At 42.6% G+C, this 12744-nt stretch overlaps 1 protein-coding gene across 1 annotated transcript in view; it reads right to left on the bottom strand.

Moving 5' to 3' along the window:
• Positions 1-2908: 2908 nt before the first annotated feature.
• The window catches only part of CRYBB3 (crystallin beta B3), a 93800-nt gene continuing 83964 nt past the window's right edge, over positions 2909-12744 (bottom strand). Inside the window, exon 6 of the mRNA XM_069214705.1 lies at positions 2909-3310. Coding sequence (XP_069070806.1) covers positions 3064-3310 — 247 coding nt within the window. The 3' untranslated portion in view covers positions 2909-3063. The remainder of the gene's footprint in view (positions 3311-12744) is intronic.

The following is a 12744-nucleotide window of genomic DNA, read 5'->3' on the forward strand; positions in this document are numbered from 1 at the left end:
GTATGGCTGGGGTTGGCTGCTGGACATGGTCAAATCCAACGTCCTGTGACCAGAGCCCACTAAGCGTGGTCAAATCATACAAGTGCTATGTAGCTGTGGCCTATAAACCATTTGCAGCAAACGTTTAATTTAGGAGGAAGAGTAACTGACTGTAGCGGATGAACCCTAAAATATTAGAATATTTTTAAAAAGGAAAAAAGTAGTATAACATGCAAAGGTTAGGGTTGGGGTAAAAGACGGGGTTAAGGTGAGCTTTACTATTTGATTATGTTTAGTGAGGAGTTAGTATTGGAGTAAGAGATGATATGAGAGATAATGTGACAAGGTGTATTTGCTTAGGGTTGGGCTACGTGTTTAGGGACGTGGTAAGGTATGGGGTCAGTGTTAGGTCAACTTCAGAGGTCGCACTAAATGTAATTTTAATGTCGGAATAAAGGATGGCAAAATGGACGGCCTTAGGGAAGATGTAATGTTAGGTCTCGAGTAAGAGTTAGTGTTAGGTATGGGTAAAGGTTGGTGTAAGGGTTAGGTTCGCTTAGGTTTAGAGTAATGGAAGGTTTAAGTGCTGTTGTAAGAGATGTGCAGGATAACAGTGAAACTGGACAGGGTATGGGCACTATGCCACGTGTAAAATGGTATAGACAACATGATGTAAATGAAAAAAGATTAAGGTTAAAGGCTGACTAAAGGTTAGGGGTTAGGTTAAGGGTTAATATACTCTTCTTAACAATTCACAAATGTAATGGGAACGTTTTGTTATTTTAACCTTTACATTTTTGTATATTTCACATTCATGTATAAAAGCTACTCCTTTTCGCATTTACTTATTTAAACTCTATTTTTCTGTATTAACTGTTCCTATGAATATAGACTGCTTGGCTTTGGGTACAGGGGTGCTTGGTGTATGGCATTGCCAAAACAAATGCCCTTAATCGATGCAGGCCATAGTTAAAGACAAAGGCCCATATTTATACTTTTTTAGCGCCGCATTTGCGCCACATTTTGACACAAAAGCAGTGCAAACTTACAAAATACATTTGTATTTTGTAAGTTTGCGCCGCTTTTGCGTCCAAAAATAATGCAAATGCGGCACTTAAAAAGTATAAATATGGGCCAAAGTTCCATGCACAGAATCTCGCTTGATGTAGACTGAGGGCCTAGTGGATTGCCACACACTAATAAAAGAGCATCCTGGGCACAGGCTGACACTATGCAGTGTGAGATCTAGTGTCAAGGGAGCTGCGATCATAGTGTAGCCTGTGACCAAATCCAACTTGTGTTAGCCATCAGTCATTCAAACAGAAGAAGAAGTTGTGCCTAAAGCCCAGGACCTGCACCTAAACTCTCAGTCAGCCCCCAGATGATATTTGGGGTAGGTATTTTCTACCATAACCTTTGCAAGTATTTACTGAGCACAGCCCAGGGCTGTTATACACACATATTTTGGGGGCAGTTGTTACAGTACATTATTATGAAATCCAAAAGATTCCATGCAATGACTTCTATTTAAAGACATTATGATTGTTTGTAAAATTAATATCTACCCCTAGAAAAGCAACATAAAATCACCTTAAAAACACTCAATTTATGAAACTACAATCCAAAAACCTAAAAAACACTGACATTTTCCAGTTATGTTTACCTGCACAAACAGAAACCACACCAGCATATTGCTTAATACCACATGCATGACATCATAGGTGATATCACAAATGGCACTAATTACATAACTTCCATTGCTGAATTCTCTTGGGGCCACATGTATAGAGCTTTTTTCAGATTTTTGGATGTACCGAACCCTATTTTGCGATTGGGTTAGCAATGTGGTATTAGGAAGGGGCGTGTCAATGGTGTCCCTTCCTAATTGCGACTCGCAGTGGTATGTATAAATGTTTTGCAAACAAAATGTGGTCTCAAAATATCCACTTTTTCCACCAAACTCAACTTCGTGGTAACCCATTTGCAAACAGGAAGGGGTCCCAAGGGACCTCTTCCACTTTGTGAATGCATGTGTAAATGTTTAAAGGGCAGGCAGTGTTCCCACTGCCTAGTCTAAAAAAATGAAACTGAAATGTTTCATTTTTCATTTTGAAATCCATCCAGTTTTCTTTTAGGAAAAACGGGCTGCATTTAAAGAAAAAAAAGTTGCTGGTTTTAAAAGCAAACACAAACATGGAGGTCTGCTGTCCCCAGCAGACCACCATCCCTGTGTTTTTTGTGACCTCATGAATATTAATGAGGTAGGTCTATTTGCGACCCACTGGGAATTGCAAACAACATTCCAGTGAAATCGCAATTAGGAAATCGCAATTCCGAACGTACATACACGTGGTCCTTGTTTTTTTCTTTCTAAAAACATGACTACCTATGGCATGATGCTATGCACTGCATGTAATTTGGACTACAATTGTATTATAAAAAAAAATCAGTGACTATAGAGTCTAATAACACTCTAGTAACACTGATTTTATCTGTAGCTCTTTTAGAACCTAAGACCTTTCAAGTTACAATTTACTCACTACATTCACTTATTGGCTATGGAATTTTTGAATTATTATGTATTTAATCACTTTGTCTCGTTATACATATTTATTAGAGTTTCACAGTAATGAGATATGTTACAGGCATGGTTTTTTGTACAAAACAACTAAAATATATTTTGAAGTTGTGATCCACAAGTATGTGTTTAGTTCGTAGTACACCATCAAAAACTACAATGACAATTTAACATAAATGCCCTAACCTAGTTTCCTTAAATTCAAAGTAACAAGATGCACGTAATAGCACCAAATGTAGAAAGAAATGATTACCAGACAATTCATCTGCTATTATTAGATGGGGGAAATCTGATCAATTCAATGTAACCCAGACTTGTGTATGATTTTTGCCTTGACAACAAATGATTAAAGACAACTGATTTTCTAGTTCAGAGATTTATTTATGAGGTCTGTGACTGAAACACAAAAACTTAATTTTTCTGTTGCAAAATTATGTTCTCTTTCTCTTCTTCGTGTTTTTTCTAATAAGAAATGGCGGCCCTGGCCCACCATGTTTGGCTTTCCTTCAGCTGCTGGCACTGATTGGGTCCGGGGCGGGAGCAGGAGCTGGAGCCGGGACGGGGGCAGGGTCTGGGTCAGGGCGAGAAGAAGCAGCAGAAAAACAGCCACGCTTATGCCACTGCATATCCCGGATGCGCCGCAAAGACTGAATCTGGGGCTGGTTGGCACCCCACTCGTTCCAGTGACGGTATTCACCTTTTTCAAATACGTACTGCCGACCCCTGTATCCAGGATATTCATAACCTACCCAGCTAAAAAAAAAAGGAAAGAAGTGATATTAAGAAAGAAAAATTTACTGAGCAGCTGACATGGCACATGGCCATGCCCTCTAAAGCATTTATAAGTGCAGTACATAGTAAATATCTAATAATTTGTTATCATTTTCACCCGTTACTGAAGATATTTCACAATTAATACAGGAAATGACAGCAAAAATGCAGTGGCTATACTGTGAACTAGTATAGAGTTTTTTGTCTGTTGGAGTTATTTCCTGCTGTTGACCTTAGGTATTACTTAGAGCTCTATGTATATGATGGTGCTTTGTATAATCTGTCGTGTTGGCAATGGAGTATACATACCACCAATATGAAGGTCCGCCTGCCCAATTTTAATGTAGGTGGACTTTTGGTTTCACTACGGTGATGACAACTCTGTCGCTGCATTGCCAAACCTCTGCAATGGCCGACAGAGTAAGGGGCCATCGGAGAAAGGGCTACATGACTGCTCGTCCAATCAGGATGGGCAGAAATCTAGCCTTTTGTTTATTACTATCCGTCACTGCCAGAGAAACAGTAAAAAACAATTAATACTCTCCATAGCTATGAGAACATCATTTTTTTTTACTTTCAAAAAGACGATCCTGTTTTGCTGACATTGGTGCAGTTCTGCACCAAACAGTGGACGGAACTGACAGGAACCACCATAACTGCGGTTCCTGCCAATGCTTTATAAATGACCGCCAACTTGGCAGTCATTTGTTAATTTGTTGGACAGGACCTCTAGCAGGGGACCCGGGGTACATACTGCCCACCAATATATAAATGAGGACCTTAATTTTAATTTCCAGGATCAGGGTACACTTGCTCAAGGGAAAAGCCTTGTGAAACAGGCATGTTAAATGTTTTTTGCTTATCCCCATCTACATATGGGTGTACCCGTAACAGCTTATCAAGACTTTATGTGTAAAATGATAAGTGCCAGTGCATAAAGATTGTCAGAGGCTTGCGGTTGGCACTGCCCAATGTCAGAGGTACCAGATGCCATGGATACATAGGGGGTCATTCTGACCCTGGTGGTCACCGACCGCCAGGGCCAACGACCGCGGAAGCACCGCCAACATGCTGGCGGTGCTTCCTGGGCCATTCTGACCGCGGCGGTAAAGCCGCGGTCAGAAAAGGGGAACCGGCGGTTTCCCGCCGGTTTACCCCTGGCCCAGGGAATCCTCCATCATGTGGATTCCGACCCCCTTCCCGCCATCCTGTTCCTGGCGTTTTTTTCCGCCAGGAACAGGATGGCGGGAACGGGTGTCGTGGGGCCCCTGGGGGGCCCTGCACTGCCCATGCCACTGGCATGGGCAGTGCAGGGGCCCCCTAACAGGGCCCCACAAAGATTTTCAGTGTCTGCTTTGCAGACACTGAAAATCGCGACGGGTGCCACTGCACCCGTCGCACTCCTGCAAATCCGCCGGCTCCATTCGGAGCCAGCTTCCTCTTTGCAGGGTCTTTCCCGCTGGGCCGGCGGGCGATCTTTTGGAGATCGCCCGCCGGCCCAGCGGGAAAGTTAGAATGACCGCCGCGGTCATTTGACCGCGGTGCGGTCTTTTGGCGGTCTCCGCCCGGCGGGCAGCGCCCGCCGCCCGCCGGGGTCGGAATGACCCCCATAGTCTTTATTCCAAGTTATGCCTCTTTCATCCACCACCAGACACTCCCTGCCTCTTTATCTTGCATTTGCAGGTTCTTTTTCTTCCCTGCTTATTCTCTTTGTCACAGTTTTCCATCTTTCTCTTCCTCCCTCTTGCATCGTTTGTGATTCTTTTGTATCTTTCTCTGGATCAAAGTCTTAGGAGAAAAAATAGCTGCTGGTCCACAAAAATATGTGGCCTCTAGTTTAATTAAGCACTGTAGTTTGTAGATCAAAGTTTTAAGTTGAAAAACCACAAATAAGTGGAGACTTCAGTTACGAAGTGACACTTAACTGACAACATCAACATAACATCTACTGCACTGGTCACTAAGGGCCTTATTTAGATATTTGCGGGTGGGTTACTCTGTCACAACGGTGATGGATATCCCGTTCACCTAAATTTAAATATCATTGTTTTCTATGGTGTTTAGATTTCGGTGGATGGGATATCGTCACTAATGCGACGGAGTAACCCTTTTGCTGAGATTTAAATCAGGGCCTAAGTGTTGATAGCAACAATTGCACTCATTCTTTCATAAAACACATGTGGAGGAAATGCTTGTTTTGGTTTTCATTCAGTCATGGATTTAGAAGTATTCACACTGGACAATATTTACTCATGCAAATTTCTGCATGATTCATTCTGGAAGAAAACTCGTACATGCACATTTAGCTATTTTCTAACTTTTTCTCCAGGGAGAAAATGTGAACCTCCGGAGAAAACCCCTTCTCCCTCAGCCCTATGAAATATTGGCAGAGTAAGGTCGCTCTCTAAGCAATTTTCAGCCTGGAAACACAGTTACTCCAAATTTATAGGACCAATTACATTTCAGTTTCAGTGGTGTGGATGACCACTCGACATCCAGTGAATAGCTATAAACTTAACAGGGAGTGAGTTTTCCATCCATTTTGCATGACCATTCTCTACCCAGTACCTTTTGATTCCCAGGCCATAGTCCTGGACTTAGGGAAGTAGAAAAGATGCCATACTAGCAGCGTTCCCAACATTGTAGGTGCACTCTGATTTCACTTATCCTAACTGTGTGAATTAAGGTGTGGAATTTAGCCTCACAAATGTCTTTTTTGCGCACCTTGGTTACAAGTAGGTGCTCAAATAGGTTTGTGAATCAAGTCCTCACAGAACACTGTGTGCTGAAGTATCTCTCCTTTAGCTGCCATCTGACCCATAGGCCTCGAGGCTTATTATTCCCAAAGGCAACTATTTTGAACCAAGGCTTGACATTCCTGCACTTTACGAAGTGCCGCTCTGGGGTTATTCTGCGGCCTTTGTGAAGTAAAGGAAACTTACCATGAGGAAACTCCTACAAATGCATTACGATGAAAATGCATTCAAGTTGGAAAACGTGGTGCTGACTGTTACACAAATAAAATATCATGGTGTGGTATGGGGAGCTAATACCGACGTATTAGCCTGATAATGCCAAAAAAGTAAACTTTTCAGAGCAAACCAAACATTTTGGATCCCCCGCACAAATCCGAAGTATATCTCACCAAGCAACGTTTGTGAAACCTTTTAGCCAGGATATGACGTTTCACCCACCCTGCTCCCAGTCAGCCGTTACATCACTGTGTTAGTTTTGTGGTGTGGTATTCTATTAAGCCAAATCATGGAAAATATTTATGTCAACGAATTCAAGTGTCATGCATAATTACTGCTCTGGCCAGACGCCAGCATTGCTCGATATTGACATACAGTGCAAGTAACGTGTGTACCTTATCAATACAAACACTCAAGTCCCGATTCTTAACAAAAAGTAGTACATTTATGTATCACAGACTTTATTCCTAGCTCTCACGTAGGTTTACTTTTTTTCTCAGTTTACAGTATCCAAAGAAGTGACTGCAGAAATCTATTTAAAAAATTGCAAATTTTCAAAAAGCTCCGATTTTGCATCGTACTCCAGCAGACTAACCAATAGAAAACATCAGGTTTCTAGGAAATATGTGCAATAATACAAATTATGCCCTCTGTTAGACCTGATAGCCTTAGAGTGGTCATCCCCCAACTTTTTGCCTGCATCCCACCTTTTTTCTGACCCCGTTTTTACTAGTTTTAGGACTCAGTGTACTTTATCACTGCTGACCAGTGCTAAAGTGCATATGCTATCTCCCCTAAACATGGTAACATTGGTTCCTACCCAACTGGCATATTTAATTTACTTGTAAGACCGTAGTAAAGTGCACTAGAGATGCCCAGGGCCTGTAAACTAAATGTTTCTATCGGGTCAGCAGCAGCGATTGTGCCACCCACATAAGTAGCCCTTTAACCATTTCTCAGAACAGCCATTGCAAGGCCTGTGTGTGCAGTTTCACTGCCACTTCGACTTGGCATTTAAAACCACTTGCCAAGCCTTAAATTCCCCTTTTTCTACATCTGTCACCCTTAAGGTAGGCCCTTACTAAACCCACAGGTTAGCGTGCTATGTAAGTAAAAGGCAGGACATGTACCTATGTGTTTTACATGTCCTGGTAATGAAAAACTCATAACTTTTCAGCTACTGGGAGGCCTGTTCCTCTCATAGACCAGCATTAGAACTGCCCTTACATACTTTTAAGTGGTAGATTCTCATCTGGATTGAGTAGCCATGTCATGATTGGTATTACCAGAATTGTAACAGAAAATCCCACTTACTGGTTAAGTTAGATTTAATGTTACTATTTTAGGAATACCACGTTTTAGTAAGTGGGCATTCCTCTGCACTTGCTGCCAGCTGTGCCTTACAGCCCTGTCTCCAATCCACGTCTGGTCTATGCTGGTTGACAGCTCCCCTTCTGCATTCCACCCAGACAACCATAAATACAGCACACTCAGCCATATCTTCATTCATATGCATAGTGAATGGGTCTCCCTGGGCAGGAGGGTGGAGGGTCCCTCTCTTACACTTCAAAGGTCAGTGGCCTGCCCTGACACAAAAGACTGATAACCCCCCACAGGGATCCTGGCAGAGGGACTGGGCTGAAAGGGGAACTTGTGTACTTCAAAAACCACTCCTTGAAGTTTCCCCTACTTCAAAGGCATGTTTGGGTATATAAACTGGGTCTCTGACCCCACCAAATCAGACACTTCCAGATCTACACCTGCACTCTGTCAGAGGAACTGCCTGACTGCCCAAATGACTCATCTGGACTGCTTTGCTTTGAAGGACTGCTGCCGTGCTTGTTGCCCTTCTGACTTTGCTGCAAGGACTCTGCCTTACCCAAAAGTGCTCTCCAAGGGCTTGGATTGAGCTTACCTCCTGTTCTGAAGTCTCAGGGACAGCAAATACGTCATCTACTAGCTTTTGGCTAGTTTTCCGACCTGTCTAACAGCATTGGAGACTGGTGATAAAAGAAGACAGAGGCTGCAGTGCCACTGGAAACAATAAGCCTTTGGGAGTGTGATATGCAGCTGGGTACTCTCAAAAAACAAAGTAATGCAGCAGCATCTAGCGTCATCTTGCGGTGGTGTAAATTAACTGCAAAATGCCTCAAAATACCTTTCTGATCTGTAACGTAAGTGCTCTGACAGATACGTTTTTTTGCCCGTAATACTTGGAAATCATCAAATACTACATGACAGAAAATATGTTATGCCTTCTTTTTTTTGATAAACAAGTTTTATTGTTTGTTTTTGAGAAAATAATAAACCAGCAACAAGGAACAAAAACGGTGATAGGTCAAGCAGAGCACAATTACAGTTCCATATAACATTGTAAACGAGGTTAAGGACATTAGTGATTTTCAAACAGATAGATACCATATGGGAAGTCAGAGTTTTGAACTGTGGGATTTGACCATTGCCTTGCTTCCAGTGCTGCCGTCTTGGCCAGGTTCCCATCTTCTATTATAATAGAAAGTCTACCCATCTTCCCCATATCTTTTCAAATTTCCGGGGACACCCTCTAGAATCGTAGGCCACCTTTTCTTGGGCCGCACACCAGTCTACCCCTTTCTTCCATTTATGGGGTTTTGGGCCCTCGGGGGAGATCCATGTTGCTGCTATATCCCTTTTAGCTATTAACAGGGCTGTGGCTACCAGTGCTCGGTGAGCCCGTGTTCCTCTCATGCCCTCCAACACGCCCAGTAGGACTAGTTTGGCAGTTCTTTGTATTTCACCATTTAAGACTTTCTCCAGCACTCGAAACACTGATTCCCAATAGGACTGAATCACTTGACATGACCAGACCATGTGGAAAAAATCTGCAGGTTCGAGCAAGCATCTTGGGCATTGGGCCGAGGGTCGTAGACCTGCGCGGTATAGTCTAGCAGGAGATAAGTACGCACTGTGCAAGTAATAGAATTGCACTGTGCGGAGCTTGGCAGACACTACTAAGGGCCTGAGTGCCATCAGTGCTTCCCTCCATTCTTGTATTCTAGGGCTCCCACCCATGCCTCCCATCTGGATCTAATGAGGTTCACGCCTCCAGGGGCATTGTTAACTAGCATTTTATAAATTTGGGAAACCCCTTTCCCTCCCAGGTTTCCCATAAGTAGTTTGGTTTCTAGCGGGTTAGATTCTGGTAGAGAACCTGCTGTCGGTATGTGGGTTTTTAAAGCATGCCTGAGTTGGAGATATCGGAAGAATTGTGTTGGGGCTAATTGAAAATCCCTCCTTAAGCGTTGAAAAGATTTCATTGAGTCCCCTGCCCAAACGTCACCAACCAGTGAGATGCCCACCAGGTCCCATTCCCGGAATCCCTCTAGAGCTTCAGTTAAATATGAGTTTTGCTGTATCAGATGACAAACACGCCATTCGGGTTCTTTGCTGTACGGATAAGCAAGTTGTTTCACATTTGTGTCAATGTGAAAAATGTCATTTTTATCTTAATGATACGTTTTATATGTTTTGTATGCATGCCACTTTGTGTTTGCACCTATTTGCCTTTCTGGTTAGTAGGATATTATGTGGAATAGCAGCTTATAAACCACAAAAATATGTTTTTGCTTTGTTTATAATTTGTGTATGATTGAGCTAGAGGAAATCTCACACTCAGGCAATATTTTGGCATATTCAGAGTTGTCCCTATCCAACTGACAGGGAAGTTATGAAAAGTGAAACATAAGTTGTATTTCCATTTAACCTCTCATAAGAAGGTGTGCTCAAGGCCACAGTAACAACTGCTGAACAGAATTTTAACAATCTTGGCTGCAACAAAACTATGAGTCAATGCCAACGATAAAACAACCTTGTGATTATGGACACAAAGTTTACCAAATGTTCTCGCAACTAATTTGAGCACTTCTTAACATTAGTGTAAAAAAAAAAATATTAAGTTGTCACATTTTCTATCAAAAACACACAAATTGATAAATAATTTCTGGTAGGAAAAAGTTAAATGTGCAATCACTCCCTATCCTCACACTAGATCATGTGAATTGACCCCAAAGAGAGCTCCCAAGTGTAGGGAAGCAGGATCTATTTTAGAAATCAAAGACTTAAAAGTAAATGTAAACCCTCAAAAACATAGATATCTTATTGAAACAAAGAGATTTCTGACTTGTTACAGATGTTTGCGGGTAGAATTAAATACGTATAAGTGGCTCATCGCTCTCTTGTATTTTGCACAAAACTGGATGTCACACTAACTCCAGGAGATTGTACATTTACTTTATATTCAATGCATTGGCTTTAAGTGCACAAGTAAGGCCATACAGCCTTCAGTGGACTATACTCTCTTTAACGTGGGCGGGGAGTGAGCGTTCAGTTCTTTACAGAGTGTCAAAGGGAAGGAAACCCATCTTAAGTATTGGTGTGGTGTACGAAACATTTCTCCATGGATAAAAATAAAGGCAAGTGCATTTGTCTGAGTTTCGTTTGTTTGTATGCGAGCATACAAACATGAATATTCTCACAAGTGAAATCACAAAAACTTTCCAGTGTTACTTCTGGATAAGTGCGAGTTGCACAAGGTTTTAGATATTACTTGGAAAAGTTTGGAGAATGTCATAAACAAATAAATATAAAGCTATGAAAGATTGTAAATTGCTGGGTGAAAAATCAATCGTTTTTTCACAACGAAGTTCGTGGCATGAAGTAGTTATTAAAAAATATATGTAGAAAAGTAGGGTGTGTGAAGCTAAAGGTCTGCACTCTAAATTATGTACTCACATGAAATTCAAAGAAAATGGAAGATCTTAGAAACGTGTTAATTGTGTAAGCAAGATTCACTAAAACATCTTAAGGTGGATATCGGCTTAGTTACTTCTGAAAATGGATGCCTTTTGGAATAACTAGAAACCTTTACTTGAACATTTTTTAATGTACCTGAAAATTAAAGCATCATATCCATTTTAACTGAAGATGAGAAGTTTCAATCTTTGAGGCAATAGGTTGTTAAAGTCAAGCCTAAGAGCTGTTAGGTTCATGTTTTTTGGACGATAATCACACATAGTCTTCCAGCTGGAAAATATACAAAAGCAGAAATTGTGGTTCTGCCTTTCATGCAATTTTAGGAGCCAGAACTCTAAGGATGTGTCTAATTCTTTGCATGCTGGGCTTCCTAGAGCACATTCATAAATGCCTGACTAGAAGGGTCCTGTTAAATTGCAATCCCTCTCTAAACATCTGTAGTATAAGAGGGATAAAAGATCAAGACCTTAATTTGCACTTTGGCTGTCAATTTCCCTGACCACCAAAGCCCAACCCACCAGACGACTGGACCACTATATTACGAGTGCTGGCTGCTTTCCGCCATCATTGTGGCAGAAAGCAGCCAGCAGTTGTGCTGGGGATTGGCGCTGCAGAGGCGGGTACCTCACCGGTGCCAGCAGGTCTCGGCACGCCATATTACAAGCCATAAAACTGCTTGGCGGAGTCCTGCTGCCGTGATGGCGAGGGTAGACCGCCAGGACCCACCGCCTCCCGGACGTCCCCCTCGACTGAGGAGGTAAGTGAGCGTCAGAAGGGAGGGTGGAGAGGGTCTGTGTGTTTGGGTGCATGTGTACATGTTTGCGGAGGAGGGTGCTGAATGGGTGCGTCTATGTAGCGTGAATGGGGCTGTCTGTGTTGATGAATATGAGTGAGTGGGTGTGTCTGAGTACATGTATGAGTATGCTGAATGGGTGTGTATGCGTGCGTTCAGGGGTTTGGGGGAGTGTGTGTGAGTGTGTGGATGGGTGGGGGGATGTGTGCATGTGTGCAGACATGTGTATATGTGTGTGCCAGCAACAGAAATGAAGATTCCTGTCACCGGGTGCATGACTGCCAGGGTTTTCATGGCAGGGAGACTGCCACAGAAAGCATGGCAGTTTGCAGTCTCATAATCCAGACGACAGGCTGAAGCCTGCCGCCGGACTGGAGGAGTGCACCGGCAGGCCAGGCAGAGCTGTGGAGGCTTGGTGGCTGCCAAGCCTCACAACTCGTAATGTGGCGGTCCTTACCGCCAGCTCCTCGGTGGTAGGATAGCCACGGCGAGACCGCCGCCTCATAATGAGGGCCCAAGTATTTACTTGCACACACAGATTTTGTGTGAAAGGCAGGCAGAATAGATAATTATCGCACCCCATAAAGTGCACTGCGATCAGGCCCAAAGACTAAACTGCTAACGTGAAGCTAAATCAATATAATCTCTTCATTGACAAAAATCGTGATAATTTGAACCCCTACTTGTCCAAGTTTCTATTTTAGCATGTATTATTACACTGAAATACTTTCAGTTTGATGGAATACAATAGGTCCTTGAGATTAATGATTCAGATGTATTCACAGTTGTGCACCATTGTGAACCATATGTTGTGCAAAGTGACAGGCTTTGTGATGGAGAAAAACAAAACCGTGATCTAA

Source organism: Pleurodeles waltl, chromosome 11 (genome assembly GCF_031143425.1).
Source record: "Pleurodeles waltl isolate 20211129_DDA chromosome 11, aPleWal1.hap1.20221129, whole genome shotgun sequence".
NCBI lineage: Eukaryota > Metazoa > Chordata > Amphibia > Caudata > Salamandridae > Pleurodeles > Pleurodeles waltl.